Source organism: Somniosus microcephalus, chromosome 11 (genome assembly GCF_052327205.1).
Source record: "Somniosus microcephalus isolate GS21.2 chromosome 11, FLI_Smic_1.0, whole genome shotgun sequence".
NCBI classification, from domain to species: domain Eukaryota; kingdom Metazoa; phylum Chordata; class Chondrichthyes; order Squaliformes; family Somniosidae; genus Somniosus; species Somniosus microcephalus.
Window position 1 is genome coordinate 51,684,484 of NC_140997.1, and position 16,396 is coordinate 51,700,879.

General features: G+C 44.0%; 1 protein-coding gene across 3 annotated transcripts in view; it reads right to left on the reverse strand.

The window, feature by feature from the left end:
• LOC147110556 (tektin-3-like) overlaps positions 1-16,396 on the reverse strand; it is an 83,100-nt gene that overhangs the window by 10,182 nt on the left and 56,522 nt on the right. For all 3 annotated transcript variants that reach the window (XM_086000627.1, XM_086000628.1, XM_086000629.1), the window contains exon 7: positions 11,318-11,472. In XM_086000627.1, the coding sequence (XP_085856753.1) occupies positions 11,318-11,472 (155 nt within the window). The remainder of the gene's footprint in view (positions 1-11,317; positions 11,473-16,396) is intronic.

Consider the following 16,396-nt stretch of genomic DNA (forward strand, 5'->3'; position numbering starts at 1 on the left):
TGAACTTGGAGCAGTAAGGAGACTTGGCGTCTGCTAAAAACCAGTAAAGCCAATATTAAGAATTGAATGAAAGCATTTTGTAAGAATGGCATCAAACAGAAACCATAGCTGTCATTGTTTTTATGATGGTTTTTGAAACACCTAAAGGTAGAGACATAATTATGCATGCAATAGTTGAATTGATAGTAAGATAGAAAGCATTCAACAGAGGTCTCAATAAAGACAATTAGCTGACATCAGCAGAGAACTTCAAAGAAGAAACCACTGCCAAAAGGGTATAAAAATAAGACCTTTTTAACAGAAAGGCAGAACTTGCTGAACGGGCAAAGCATTTCTCAACTCTTCAGAGGCATCTCTGTAAGTCTTTAACTATGAGTCTCGGGTAATCAAAGTAATTGATTTTGGTGGATGTTCTGGATTTAGAAATAAGTAAGAAATGTAACGAAGTAAAGATTTGAAAATAAGGATCTCTGAGAAATAAGAAATGTCAGCTATCTGTATTTTGAATTGTTAATGTTGCGACTGATTCAGCAGCCATTAACTGAATGTCGGCTCTTATATAAATCTATATATTTTTAGAATTGTCTCAAAGAGTAATTCTGTATAAACTCGCGAACCCAATTTCTGTATACTCTTTTGTAAGGAGTTGCAGAATTCTGGGGGGTATTCTGGACCCTCATAATATCCGGAAGGTTACAGTCTAGTTAAACTTATTAAAAATGCTATCTGGCGGATGGTAACTTCTTCAGTCATTCCTTTCCTTTAAGGAGAGATAGCCTGAACCTTTAGACCCTTATAAGCATCTTATGGAATTCAGCTATCTCTAACTTAAGTTGAAGGTGAATGTCTGGGGAATACGCCTGCTCTGGGGTAGCCCGGAAGGGCTAGGACTTGTAATTATCCCTTCATACCTTCTACCATTTTAGATAACAAAAAATGAAGGGTATTAAAGTAGTAGAAGTGCTGTGGACGGCAACATAAAAAGAACATGGGTTGTTCCTATGTTTCTATATAATGCTGAAGTGAAGAAAATATTTACCTACATGATCATGTGTTCTGGCATGTTGTAGAAGGCAGGGTGGGTTTATGATGGTAGGTTACGCATCTTAGAATCATAGAAATTTACGGCACAGAAGGAGACCATTCAGCCCATCATGTCTGTGCCGGCCAAGAAAGAGCTATCCAGCCTAATCCCACTTTCCATCTCTTGGTCCATAGCCTTGCAGGTTACGGCACCCCAAGTGCACATCCAAGCAAATGTGATGAGGGTTTCTGCCTCTACCACCCTTTCAGGCAGTGCGTTCCAGACCCCCACCACCCTCTGGGTGAAAAAGTTCTCAACTCCCCTCTAATCCTTCTACCAATTACTTCAAATCTATGCCCTCGGCTATTGGCTTCTCTGCTAAGGGAAATAGGTCCTTGCTATCCACTCTATCTAGGCCCCTCATAATTTTATACACCTCAATTAAGTCTCCCCTCAGCCTCCTCTGCTCCATAGAAAACAACCCCAGCCTATCCAATCTTTCCTCATAGCTAAAATTCTCCAGTCCTGGCAACATCCTCGTAAATCTCCTTTGTACCCTCTCTAGTGCAATCACATATTTCCTGTAATGTGATGACCAGAACTATACATAGTACTCTAGCTGTGGCCTAACTAGTGTTTTATACAGTTCAAGCAAAACCTTCCTGCTCTTATATTCAATGCCTCAGCTAATAAAGGGAAGTATCTCGTATGCCTTCTTAACCACCTTATCTACCTTTCCTGCTCCCTTCAGGTTTCTGTGGACATGCACTCCAAGGTCTCTTTGTTCCTCTACACTTCTCAGTATCCTACCATTTATTGTATATTCCCTTGCCTTGTTAGCCCTCCCCAAATGCACTACCTCACACTTCTCCGGATTGAATTCCATTTGCCACTTTTCTGCCCACCTGACCAGTCCATTGATATCTTCATGTAGTCTACAGCCTTCTTCCTCACTATCAACCACATGGCCAATTTTTGTATCACCTGCAAACTTCTTAATCATGCCCGTACATTAAAGTCTAGAACCAGGGGCCACAGCCTCAGGATAAAGGGTAGGCCATTCAGGACTGAGATGAGAAGAAATTTCTTCACACAGTGGGTGGTGAATCTTTGGAATTCTCTACCCTAGAGGGCTGTGGAAGCTCAGTCATTGGGTATATTCAAAACAGAAGTCGATAGATTTCTGACTAGTAAGGGCATCAAGGGATATGGCAGTAGGGCCGGTGAATGGAGTTGAGGCAGAAGATCAGCCATGATCTCATTGAATGACGGAGCAGGCTCGAAGGGCCAAATGACCTACTCCTGCTCCCATTTCTTATATATGTATGTATGTATGTAACCCACTGGAAACACCTGTCGACCATTACCTTTTGCTTCCTGCCACTGAGCCAATTTGGATTCAACTTGCCACTTTCCCTTGGATCCCCTGGGCTTTTACTTTTCTGACCAATCTGCCATGTGCGACCTTGTCAAAAGCCTTGCTAAAATCCAACGTGCTACCCTCATTGACCCTCCTTGTTACTTCCTCAAAAAATTCAATCAAGTTAGTCAGACATGACCTTCCCGTAACATATCCATGCTGAATGTCCTTGATTAATCCATGCCTTTCTAAATGACGATTAATTTTTTCCAATAATTTGCCCAACACCGAGGTTAGGCTGACTGGCCTGTAATTACTTGGTCTATCCCTTCTCCCTTTTTAAACAACGGTACAACGTTAGCAGTCCTCCAGTCCTCTGGCACCACACCTGTAGCCAGAGAGGATTGGAAAATGATGGTCAGAGCCTCCGCTATTTCCTCCCTTGCTTCTCTTAACAGCCTGGGATACATTTCATCTGGACCTGGTGATTTATCTACTTTCAAAGATGCTAAACCCCTTCATACTTCCTCTTTCACTGTGTTTATATCATCTAATATTTCACACTCCTCCTCAACTACAATGTCTGCATCGTCCCTCTCTTTTGTGAAGACAGATGCAAAGTATACCCACATCTTCCGCCTCCACACACAGGTTATCTTTTTTGACTCTAATAGGCCCTACTCTTTCTTTAGGTATCCTCTTGCTCTTTATGTATTTATAAAACATCTTTGGGTTTTCTTTGATGTTACTTGCCAATATTTATTCATGCCCTCTTTTTGATTTCCTAATTTCCTTTTTAATTTCACCCCTGTACTTTCTATACTTCTCTCGGCTTTCTGCAGTATTTAGCTCTCGATATCCGACATAAGCTTCCCTTTTTTATGCCTTGACATCAGAGGACTCTAGATTTGTGAGTCCCACTCTTTTTCTTTATGGGAACATACTTGCTCTGAACCCTCACTATCTCCCCCTTGAATGTCTCCCACTGATGTACCTTCAAGCAGCTGTTTCCAATCCACTTTTGCTAAATCATATCTCAGCTTAGCAAAATTGGCCTTTCTCCAATTGAGAACTTTTACTCCTGGTCTATCTTTGTCCTTTTCCATAACTATGCTAAATCTAACTGAACTATGATCACTACCACCAAAATGGTCTCCCACTGATACCCCTTCCACCTACCCAGCTTCATTCCCTAAAACTAAGTCCAGAACCACCCCCTCTTTTGTTGAACTTGCTAAAAAGGTTCTCCTGAATGCATTTTAAGGATTCTGTGTTCTCTAAACCTTTTAGATCGATTCTGTCCTAGTTAATATTAGGGTAGTTGAAATCCCCTATTACTTCTCTATTGTTTTTGCACCTCTCAGAAATCTGCCTACATATTTGCTCTTCTATCTCCCTCTGACTATTTGGGGGTCGATAGTACACTCCCAGCAGTGTGGTTGCCCCTTTTTTGTTCTTTAGTTCAACCCATACGGCCTCATTTGATGATCCTTCTAATATATCATCCCTCCGCACAGCTGTAAATGTTTCTTTAACCAATATTGTGAGCCCCCCTCCTTTTTTATCCCCCACTCTATCTCGTCTGAAAACCCTGTAACCAGGAATGTTGAGCTGCCATTCCTGCCCTTCTTTCAGCCATGTTTCAGTAATAGGGACGATATCATACGTCCACATGTTTATCTGTGCCCACAGCTCATCTGCCTTATTTACTAGGTTCCTTGCATTGAAGTATATACCATTAAGCACTGCCAAACCCCTTTGTTGTCTATTTACTAGCCTTTGTTTCCTCTGCCTTCTAAACTCACTTACTAATTTACAGCCTTCCATTTCCAGCTTGCATTCCTTCCCTTCTGAATCTATGCTCAGGTTCCCATCCCCCTGCCAAGCTAGTTTAAACCCTCCCCAACAGCACTAGCAATCTTCCCTGCATGGATATTGGTCCAGGCCCTGTTGAGGTGCAACCCATCTAGCTTGTACAGGTCCCACCTCCCCTAGAACCGGTCCCAATGCCTCAGGAATCTGAGGCCCTCCCTCCTGCACCATCTCTCCAACCACGGATTCATCTGCTCTGTCATCCTATTTCTGTACTCACTTGCGCATGGCACCTGGGGTAATCCGGAGATTACTACCTTTGAGGTCCTGCTTACTAATCTCTTTCGTAGTTCCTTAAAATCTGTCTGCAGGACCTCATCCCTCTTTCTACCTATGTCATTGGTACCGATATGGACCACAACCTCTGACTGTTCACCCTCCCCCCTCAGAATGTTCTGCAGCTGCTCAGTGACATCCTTGACCCTGGCACCAGGGAAGCCACATACCTGGAGTCACATCTTGTTCTGCGTTTCTCTGTGCTTCCTTGGCAGTTAATTAGACAGCAGTGGCATGGCTACAGCACTTTTGTTGCCGCAGGTAGAAAGTCACTGGAAGATATTGGCTGGCCTTCTGCAGTTGACTTTCTTGTTTAGATCTCCCAACTCATTCCATTGCCTCTGATGCTACAACAGAAACTGCCTGCTCATTCTCTTCAGTTATTTGTAAGGAAATATATGGTCCCCAACCAGTTCTGGCCAATTTTCTCCTTAAGTGAGCCAACTACTGGTCCTTTTCTTTCCACCTCAGGCCATTCCAAACCTCTCCCCAGCACGTCACAGTACAAAATGAAATTTTCAGTAATGCCACATTCAATTCCATGATGCACTCAATTTTGTTCACCTACAATTTTGTGAAATAATTTTTCATCTTTTTGAAGAACTTCTATTTCAATAAAAGTTACAATCAAGAGTCATTAAAGTAGCTCCCCCAATGGCTCAGTTGGTAGGCACACTGCCGAGTGTGGAGCGGAGTCATATACAGCAGGAAAGTCCCAGCTTTGATTCCTGGCCTGTGCCAAGTTTGCTGTAGAGAGCACTAGAATTGCTTTTAGTTCCTCCTTGGCTAGGGAGGGAAAAACTCAGCCTGGGCCCTTGCTCTTATTCACTGTTTTGTGATCCATGCTGGAAAGTGCATGTGTGTGTCAGGTGAGGACAGGATTGAGCATTGCTATGAAAGCCAATTAGATGTCCCCCTATCATAGCATGGCCTACTGATGCTAGGCTCACATTGCCTGTGGAAACTTAGCATGGTTTCAGCACAAGGGGAGGCAATTGGAAGAGGAAAAAAATAAAACATTTTTGAAAAGAAGTCACTAGAACCTTGCATCCTTGTCCTCTCGCTAGCATTTCCACTATTGACATTTTGATTCTGTGCCATGGTCTGAGCAACGATTGGCCTGATTTATGCTGTGTCAAATTGGCTGAAAGGCTCTTCTTTATCTGAATCTATCTTGTGATATATTTACTGGCACAAGTTGAAAGAACAGAAATTTATCTAATAAGCCTTAATTTCACAAGAGTCCTGGCATCACATGCATGACATTTTTCATTTCCCACACGAGCTCACCTTATGCCCTGACACTGCCAATTTAGTGCTAATTATGGAAAGCTTTACACCGAGGACTGGTTCTCACTAAGGACTGGATTGAGACAGGCCAATATTCATGCTTTTTATGAAATATTTGACATTCTTCTCCTTTTTCCCCAGACCATGTATCATCCTCAGACAAGATGAAGGAGATCTGGACCTCTGTCATCACCAGTGCTATTCTGTAGTTGGCCAATAGGAAATGCTTGAGCAATTTTTGGGGTAACAGTCTTTCTATCAAGGATATATTATCCAACCTGCAGTAGTGGGATTTGGGGATGCGACATCGAGTGCTGATTACTCCTGCCCAGTCTCCTTTTATATTTAATACCATTAATATTTTTCATTTGGGTTGTGTGCCTGTTATTTACTTCCACGCACAATGAGCCTAATTTCACGAGCACGCTAATGAGGCCCACCAAAACTCCTGATGTTTGGATGAAAGTACTGGCTGGCATTAGTTCCGCCAATTGAGACCAGGCGTAAAAGGCATGGGTATTTTGGAATCATTTTTCCTATATGATTCTTGAGGTCATTTTTTTTTTTTTTTAATCAAACCATGGAGGAAATGTTTCTGTTAGCAGACAAACAGCCCAATCACGATCAAACAGAAACCGACTGTGAAGAAACTCCTCCCAAGAGTTGAGCAGAACAGGATGATTTTTCACGAGGACATGCATAAAGTAATATACAAACATTCTTTCCACTTCAAGGTGTACCGACGCAGCTAAATGGAAACCAAACAGCCCAGTGCCCTTTCTGGGACATAAAAGCATCACTGTATTTCAAGCTTTAAATGGTACATGATAAAAGAAGGCATTTACTGGCACCTTAATCTTCAGCAGCAGAAAGAAAATCTCTGGACAAACTGGTTATAAATTAAATTTCACTGATTTCAAGGGGGAATGAAGATTGGGCGGGTCTTTTAATGGATGGGTGATCGCGCTCTGCCAGATTACAAGTATTGCTGTAAAGATGAAAATTTACCACCATAAGTGGGGCAAGGACAGCTGGGCAAGCCATCTTGTAAAGCACTCACTGTTTTTGCGTCAATCCAGGGTAAAACTATAATGTTGTAAAGCACGCTATTCTTGATGCGTATGATTAACATCTGAAGTTTACATGAAAGTTTAAGCAATTATGGTAAAATCCGCTTAATACCTACAGAGAATTGGTTATTGAACTAGAAGACATTTGGAAAGTTTGGTTAGAGGCTGCAGGAGGTTACAGAGATAGAGAGGGGCGAGGCCATGAAGGAGCTTAAACATGAGGATGAGAATTTTTAATTTGAGGTGTTGGGCGCCAACGTAGATCAGAATGGGACTTGCTGCGGGTTAGGTTACAGACAGCAAAGTTTTGGATGAGCTGAAGTTTATGGAGGGTGAAAAATGGTGCATCCCAATTTCACAGTGGCACCCCGATCCAGAACAATGTAAAGAACCCCACACTGAATGAAGCTGTGCGTATATCTGGATTTTTACAAGAGTTCTTAGTCAATCAGAACTCTTGCTGATCTTCATTCATATTAATTTGAAGGATATCTATATTCAGTACCAGCCAATCCATGTACATTTAGAGTTGTCTGTGTTCCCGTTATTCAATCAGTCAATGGAGGGTAAATTTTATAAAGGCACCCTCCCATTAGGAGCAAAGATTATGGGGAGCCCACCTGTTGGGCAAGGCTTTGGATCATAACGCGCACATTCGTAACGTTTACCCACAAATTACTGGTCTGGAATCAAAATCCACTGCATACAACCAGCTGGTATAATGCAAATAGGTGTCAATATCTGCAGCAGAAAGTCTTTAGAGAGAAACAGAAGCTGGTGGCATACTGGGATTAATTAGGGAAGAGTAAATGGAAGAGTTGTGCCGAAATTACTACAAAGTAGTTGTAAAAAGCAAACAAAGCCACCTGACAAAGTGTGCAGTCTAATACCAGAGCCACAGCCAGGAGAGCGTTGACAATAGAGCAGAAGTAAATTTCGGATTTGCAATGTCTGTGCAGGTTAAATGGAAGCCAACATTAAAAGAAATAGGAATTAATCTGTAGACCAGGGCTGTTCAACTTTTAGTAAATAGCCCTCGTTTGGTTTCTATAAGTTATGTCGAAAGCTAATATTGAGTCTGTAGCAATGAATGAAAAGTAAGTAAGGCTTGGAAGTCCGAAATATGCAAACTTTCACTGGAATCTAAGGGGAATGGAGGATTAAGTGCTGTTAATTTAAATAAATAATAGGTCACATTTTTATTGTAGCTGAGATGATTTCCAATAGACCTCCTCTGACCGGCTCAACAGCAGTTTACTTTACATTACAACAGTGACTACACTTCAAAAGTAGTTCTGACGAAAGGTCATTGACCTGAAAACGTTAACTCTGTTTCTCTCTCCACAGATGCTGCCTGACCTGCTGAGTATTTCCAGCATTTTCTGTTTTATTTCAGATCGCCAGTGTCCACAGTATTTTGTTTTTGTTCAAAAGCACTTCATTGGCTGTAAAGTGTTTTGGGACTTCCTACCCAGCCACATACCTTGCCTGTTCCAAATTCCAACACGTAAAACTCCTCTTGCATTGTAAACAATTAACTCGCTGCCCCAGTTCGCTTGCCCTGTTTTAAATGCATAATGGTAGTTCCCTAAGGAAACTGTGAGCTGAGACTCAGACCAGTGGTTGTCAGCCTACTGCCCAGACCAACACCTGTCAGCCTACTCCCCAGACCAACACCTGTCAGCCTACTGCCCAGACCAACACCTGTCGGCCTACTGCCCAGACCAACACCTGTCGGCCTACTGCCCAGACCAACACCTGTCGGCCTACTGCCCAGACCAACACCGGCCAGCCGACTCCCCAGACCAACACCCGTCAGCCTACTGCCCAGACCAACACCGGTCAGCCGACTCCCCAGACCAACACCTGTCGACCTACTCCCCAGACCAACACCTGTCGGCCTACTCCCCAGATCAACACCTGTCGGCCTACTCCCCAGACCAACACCTGTCGGCCTACTCCCCAGACCAACACCTGTCGGCCTACTCCCCAGACCAACACCTGTCGGCCTACTCCCCAGACCAACACCTGTCGGCCTACTGCCCAGACCAACACCTGTCTGCCTATTCCCCAGACCAACACCTGTCTGCCCATTCCCCAGACCAACACCTGTCAGCCTACTCCCCAGACCAACACCTGTCAGCCTACTCCCCAGACCAACACCTGTCAGCCTATTCCCCAGACCAACACCTATTGGCCTACTGCTCAGACCAACACCTGTCGGCCGACTCCCCAGACCAACACCTGTCGGCCTACACCCCAGACCAACACCTGTCAGCCTACTGCCCAAACCAACACCTGTCAGCTTACCTGCTGTGAGGAGGATGCAGAGAAACTCCAGTACGATTTGGACAGGTTGGGCGACTGGGCAGATGCATGGCAGATGCAGTATAATGTGGATAAATGCGAGGTTATCCACTTTGGTGGCAAAAACAGGAAGGCAGATTATTATCTGAACGGCAATAGATTGGGAAAAGGGGAAGTGCAACAAGACCTGGGTGTCCTTGTGCACCAGTCGCTGAAGGTAAGCATGCAGGTGCAGCAGGCGGTTAAGAAGGCAAATGGTATGCTGGCCTTCATAGCGAGAGGATTCGAGTACAGGAGCAAGGATGTCTTGCTGCAGTTGTACAGGGCCTTGGTGAGACCACACCTTGAGTATTGTGTGTGGTTTTGGTCGCCTTATCTGAGGAAGGATAGAAACATAGAAACATAGAAGATAGGAGCAGGAGTAGGCCATTCGGCCCTGCTCCGCCATTCAATGAGATCATGGCTGATCATCCAAATTCAGTACCCTGTCCCTGCCTTCGCCCCATATCCCTTTAGCCTTAAGAAATATATCCAACTCTTTCTTGAATATATTTAATGAACTGGCCTCCACCGCTCTCTGTGGCAGAGAATTCCACAGGTTCACCACTCTCTGGGTGAAGAAATTCCTCCTCATTTCAGTCCTAAATGGCTTACCCCTTATCCTTAGACTATGACCCCTGGTTCTGGACTCCCCGGCCATCATAAATATCCTTCCTGCATCTAGTCTGTCCAGGCCTGACAGAATTTTATAGGTTTCGATGAGATCCCCTCTCAATCTTCTAAACTCCAGTGAGTATAAGCCCAATCGACACAATGTTCTTGCAATGGAAGGAGTGCAGCGAAGATTCACCAGACTGATACCTGGGATGGCAGGAATGACGTATGAAGAGAGATTGGGTCGATTAGGCTTATATTCGCTAGAGTTTAGAAGAATGAGAGGGGATCTCATTGAAACTTATAAAAATCTAACAGGGCTAGACAGACTAGATGCAGGAAGGCTGTTCCCGATGCCGGGAGAGTCCAGAACCAGGGGTCACAGTCTAAGGATAAGGGGTAAGCCATTTAGGACTGAGATGAGGAGGAATTTCTTCACCCAGAGAGTGGTGAACCTGTGGAATTCTCTACCACAGAAGACAGTTGAGGCCAATTCATTAAATATATTCAAGAAGGAGTTAGATATATTTCTTAAGGCTAAGGGGATCAAGGGATATGGGGAGAAAGCAGGGACAGGGTACTGAATTTGGATGATCAGCCATGATCGCATTGAATGGCGGAGCAGGCTCGAGGGGCCGAATGGCCTACTCCTGCTCCTATCTTCTATGTTTCTATGTTACTCCCCAGACCAACAACTGTCAGCCTACTCCCCAGACCACTCATGAAAACTAAATGGGAGTGGAAATCTTTGATTGACACCATGGTTGACCAATCAGAAAGCATGGTGACCTGCTGATCCTTTTAGACTATGTCTGTGTCATCACTGAGCCCCATCTAGTAGCTGAAAATATTTTTAATGAATTATGGAAACCACTCCGGAACAGCAAAATGGTATGGATGGGAAAGGGAGTGTATACAGTCCACACTTCCGTATGATGCTGACAGGAACTATGACAAATGTACAGAATCGGAGGCTGGATGCTTTTGGAATACTCTATGATATGAGGATATTGAGTGCTATCTGGAAAGACATAGTGACCACAATGTGATAATAGGAAGGAGTGTCTAAATGCAGTAACAGACCAAGCGAAGGAGAGAACCAGGTAATATGTATGTCGTTCTGGCTGAAAATTGCTACCATTCGAAGATGATAAAATGCATCCCAGCTGAAAAAAGATCACATGGAAAGTCAAAGTTGAGATTGTGGGACTGTAGAAAGACCTGAATGGAAGAGTGCAATGGGCAGACAATTACAGGAGCTGAAAGGGAGGCCACACAGTGGCGTGGACTTGCGGGCATACGGTCAGCATGCTCATGATTACTAACTGTATTCATCCTTGGTTGGCTAATGACAGATATGGGTAGTCATGAGTAGAACAATCTCGAAATATAAGTGTAGCAAAATATAACAGTCAACATACACACTGCTGCACAGAAGCGAGTCAGAGTCCATGTATCACTCACCTGTGCTGAGGCGGATCACAACACAGCTCCATGTTGGGCCTCTTGATTCTCTCCTCCAGACGGGTTTGTGCAACCTTCATGGGAGCTTCCTTTTGCCTAATGGCCATCTTCAGCTCCTCAATGGTGCATTCTGTTTGGAATATTTCTTGCAGAACCTGTAGAACAAAGCAGATGTTATGTACAATACCATCAAGCTACTCACTAAAACACCTCATCCTATAACAAATTATTGGCATATCCATGCTCGAAGATGAATCATTGAGCAGAATTAGTGAAGCAGCCTCTGACTCCATTTCAACATCTGTTTTCTTTATGACTATATACTATATACTAGCAGATTTTAAGGTGTTAGCCGTGGTCAGTTGGTAGCACTCTTGCCTCGGATTCAGAAGGCCATGGGTTCAAGTTCCACTGCAGAGACTTGAGCACAAAATCTAGGCTGACATGCCCAGGGCAGTACTGAGGGAGTGCTGCACTGTCGGAGGTGCTGTCTCTCGGATGAGATGTTAAACTATGGCCCTGTCTGCCATCTCATAAAAGATCCCGTGGCACTATTTCAGGGGATTTCTTCCTGGCCAATATTTATTCCTGACCCAACATCACAAACAAACAGATGAACTGGCTGCTGCGGTTCGTACATTACAACACTTCAAAAGTACTTAATTGGCTGTAAAGCCCTTTGGGACGTCCTGAGGTTGTGAAAGGTGCTTTCAAAATGCAAGTACTTTCTGTCAGAATCAAGAGGTCACAGTGTGCACTATAATGCACAATGTATTATATAAATAGTTGTGTGTTTATATATTGCTAGCGTTTTCTAACGAGCATAAAGAGACCACCTTCAGGAAAGTTGTCTGCTGCTAAGTTGCAGCTGGACAAGAGCAAAAATCTGATGCCAATTTTCCTTTGCGTTTCCCCCCAGGTGCGCCCATTTGTGGGGTGCAACACAGACGAGAAAGGGATGAAGACCTGTCAGGCTGGCTCTCTGCCCCATTTGCGCTTCACGCACATTTCAGGTCACAGGTCAGGTAATGGCCACGCCATTGCGCTTGCAGCAGGTGTTCCATTTAAATTTGATTCAAGGTCGCTGAATTGACATAAATATGGACTACAACTAGGTTGGTTCCACAACTGCTGGCTGCTGGCCAGGTACAGGCTGTTCCTCTATTTATAAACTGCATGTTCATTTCAAACGCTGCCAAGTTTAAAGAGACAAGCAGCAACTTGATGAAAAATACATGTTTGGCCTCTGGGTGGGGGACTTTAATGTCCACCACCAAGAGCAGCTGCCGGTAATTTTCAACTTCATTACCCAGGCGGTAAGCTGGCAGAGCTGAATGCCCACCCACTGTCGAATCCGACATACTTTTATGGCATTGTTCCTCCAAGTTGTCCCTCCTCTCTATGGGTAACTGCTGTGCCTCTGCTTGGCATCTGCCCACAACAACACAGCTAAAGCTGGGGTCTCGATATATGGCAAATCATGGATGTGAAGAGCTATACTCGCATTCTCTGGAATATTGCATTGGGCCCCAACCTACATGCCCATGTTTACTTCCTACTGCCCAGCTACCCTCTTGGCATTCCAGCAGTAGGAATCAGTTCATGACTTTAATTAATCCTTGTGTTTTTGCAGTTAGATTGTTAGCATTGGGTACATCTCCAGGCCTTTAAACACATTGGGCAGGATTTTCATTCAGGAGTCGGGTTGGAGGCGGGACTACAACTTTCGGGGTTGTAGTCCCGCCTCCATCGAGATGCGGCCAATCCATGCGATTTTCCCTTGATTGACCTTGTTGAGCCCGCCCAGCGGGATCAGCAGGCCAATTAAGGGCCACCCGGCAACAGGTGACGTCACAGACTGAAATTTCATCTGTCAAGAGATTTTGACAGATGAAATATCAGCGTTTCACAGCTGTTTGAAGCTGTCAAACACTGACAGTCTAACTTCTAACCTGAGTCCTTCTCCACAGACTCAGTTAGAAATCTCACCGGCACAGAAAGCTGCATGCTGTCACTTTTGACAGTTCGCAGCCATTCTGCTTTCTGTGCCGGTGAGATGAGGGACTCCCGGAACCTAAAGGAAGGAAGGCTGAAAAGGTAAGAAAAGGTCATTTACACTTCTTTAATCAATTTAGACACACCAAACACACTTACCTTTGCACTCATGCACACATCACTCACCTGAACACCGACATCTCGACTCCTCCAAGCCCTTCAACCCGACGGCCCGACTCCTCTAACTTGGCGTGGTTTGGAGCCGTCGGGAATCCCACAGTTCAAGCTTAAAAATAGGGATTAGGCCAAAAACTGCCTGTTAACTACCTGTTAACAGGCAGTTAATTGGCACTAATCCCTTCCCGCCTCGGGTAGGTGGGTACCAGTGCGGGGCTTTGAAACTGGCATGGAGGCGGGTTGGGGGCGGGATGGGGTCGTGACCCCCGATTTCGGGATTTTAACCCCCTGCATGCCTCCAATCCCGATTCCACGGCACAATGAAAATCGAGCCCATTATTTCCTAAATTCAACATTGTTGGTCCTGCTTTACTGCCATAAAACAGGCACAAGAAAGACAGATATAACGATAGAAAGACGATTGCCCGATTTAGGCATGTGCCTGGGCCACTGCTAAATTTGGCAAGGCCTTTTCTCTTCGCCTAGCATCTGTTTCAGGCGGATGCCCAGCACACCTGGAAATCGCCGGCCTCCAATTTGGTAGATGGTGCGGGAGATCGCAACCTGAAATTTGTCCGCCTTTCCTTAATTTTTCCACTCAAAAACGAGGCAAAATGTTGAATTTATCCCCGTATTGGGGGTGAAATTCAACCTCGGCAGTGTGCAAAAAGGGGTGGTCGTGAATTGGTTGTACACCCTAACTGATTTTCCTTTCCAGTGACGGACTACCACTCGTTTTCAGTTCCATCCGAAATTGAATTTCACCCCCTATGTTTTGGAGTATTTTACTGTGGGGGGGTGGGGGGGTTCAAACGACACCAATGACACTGATGGGATTCCCACCATCAAACACATATCACATGTGATCTAGGGCTAAATATTTAAAAGCTGTAGTAGAAAGATGGGAGGGTTAGTACTCTGGAAAGGTGAGATCAAAGGGGCTTAAAGGCTTTTGTCGCTCAAATCTACCTTTTTATTCTACTGGAATAAACATGCACAGATCCAGAAAGCTGCTAATCAGGTTTTTGAGTATGTAAAGGATCAAATGTTTTAATACTCTGCCGCACCCCTAGAAAGCTTGGGAAAGTTGCACTGGCCACGCCTTTCCTCATTTGCATTGCAATGATAAGAAATGGCAGACTTTGTTCTACATCCTTGCTAGCCCACAGAAAGATTTTTCAGTTCTCCTTAAAGCTGCCTTTAGATTTTAGTTTACGTTGTGGTTCTACTGTTCCGTAACATCAGCATCTTAAGAGATGAGTGATCTATAATCATTAGAACCATCATAATGTACAATAGCAAAATACTGCAGATGCTGGAAATCCGAAATAACAACAGAAAATGCTGGAAAAACTCAGCAGGCCAGGCAACATCCGTGGAGAGAAATTAACAACATCATAATGTTGTTTTGTAGTGGTGCCATGGAATTGCTGGGATGTAAATTGGTGCATGCTGCTCCTCAGGCACACTGCTCCCCAGACGCTCCGTTTTCAGACTCAGTCAGACCACACAGAAGGAGCAAGGGTAAAGTAACAGAGTTCATTCTTGCATCTCCCAGTGGCCAATTACAGCTTGCTGCTGTCAGAAGTCTCACAGCTTATCTTCTGGCTTTTCTCTCATTTACAGACTGATGTATAGTCGGGCGTGGGGGGATAGATAGACGAAGAGAGAGAAAAACACGGAAAAAGGGTAAAAGTACATTTGGCTTAAATTGGCCATGAAGGTGATTAGGAGACAATCCTGTTGGGTTCCAAATATTAAGAGGTTCCTTTCAGATCCAGAACATCAGACAAAATGAAGGGGATACGTAGAAAAACAGGGTTACTGTAATGATCAATAACATGTCATTCTATAGTGGACACTAGGTGGAGCCGTAGAGCTGTATATATATATAAGACTACACTACCCAGCTGTATAGATATTAAGACTACACTACCCAGCTGTATAGATATTAAGATTACATTACCCATGAGGCACTAGGCTACCCACAAGGCAACAGTCAAGATGGCAGCCTGCACACAGGAGCACACATGCTGCATCTCTACAGATACTGTACCTAGAGAACGTGTACTGAATAAATGACTAGGTGGCAGAAGCTGTGACCTGCTACAATTTAACAATGAACATATAATGGTAAACGTACGTGGGTGTGGAGTCTCACTTGATGAGAGCACAGATTGTAGAATCAGTATGTCCGTTCAGACATTCCCAAATTCCTAGGCGCACAACCTCACAAAATTGACCTTAAAATGCACTGAGAGCCCTTCTGTTATCAAACTGCTTATATCCTTTGAAAAAAGTAAATAAAATATTTTTACAAAACTGGATTATAATTATCAAAATTATTCAGGGGGTAATTTTGATTTTGTGACATAGTGTAAAACGGGAGATAGGGAATCGAACACCCGTTTTACATCTCTCCCCACTTAGAGGTGTATAATGGGCGACTGATTTGATATCGCTCGTTTAACACTATGACCCAAAGCCAAAATCACCCATGTGTTTCAGACTAAATACATTTCATGCTTTTGATTGACCTGCACCACATGGCTAAATCATCCTTTACAGCAAGTCTGCATTCCTTTTGTTCCGGTGCAGTGTAATGAGGCATGTTATACATAAAACATTGGCCCGGAACTTGCAGTCAGCGGTGAAGCGACAGCACTCACTGTTAACCTCGAAGAAAGCTGCCCACAAAGATCTTGCAATCTCTGTAGTGTGAATTTCAGCTCTCCTGACTTTTGTTTGAATCTGGCGCCAAATCAAGCAAATCCTAAGCGCCCAGCAACAGTGATGTCATCAAGCTAGCTAAGCAGCCAATCACATTGAAAAATTCTCACAGACAGCAAACCAGGAGGTAAAATGCACAGATTCTAATTTACTTTTTATAAATTTTACAGAGAGCAA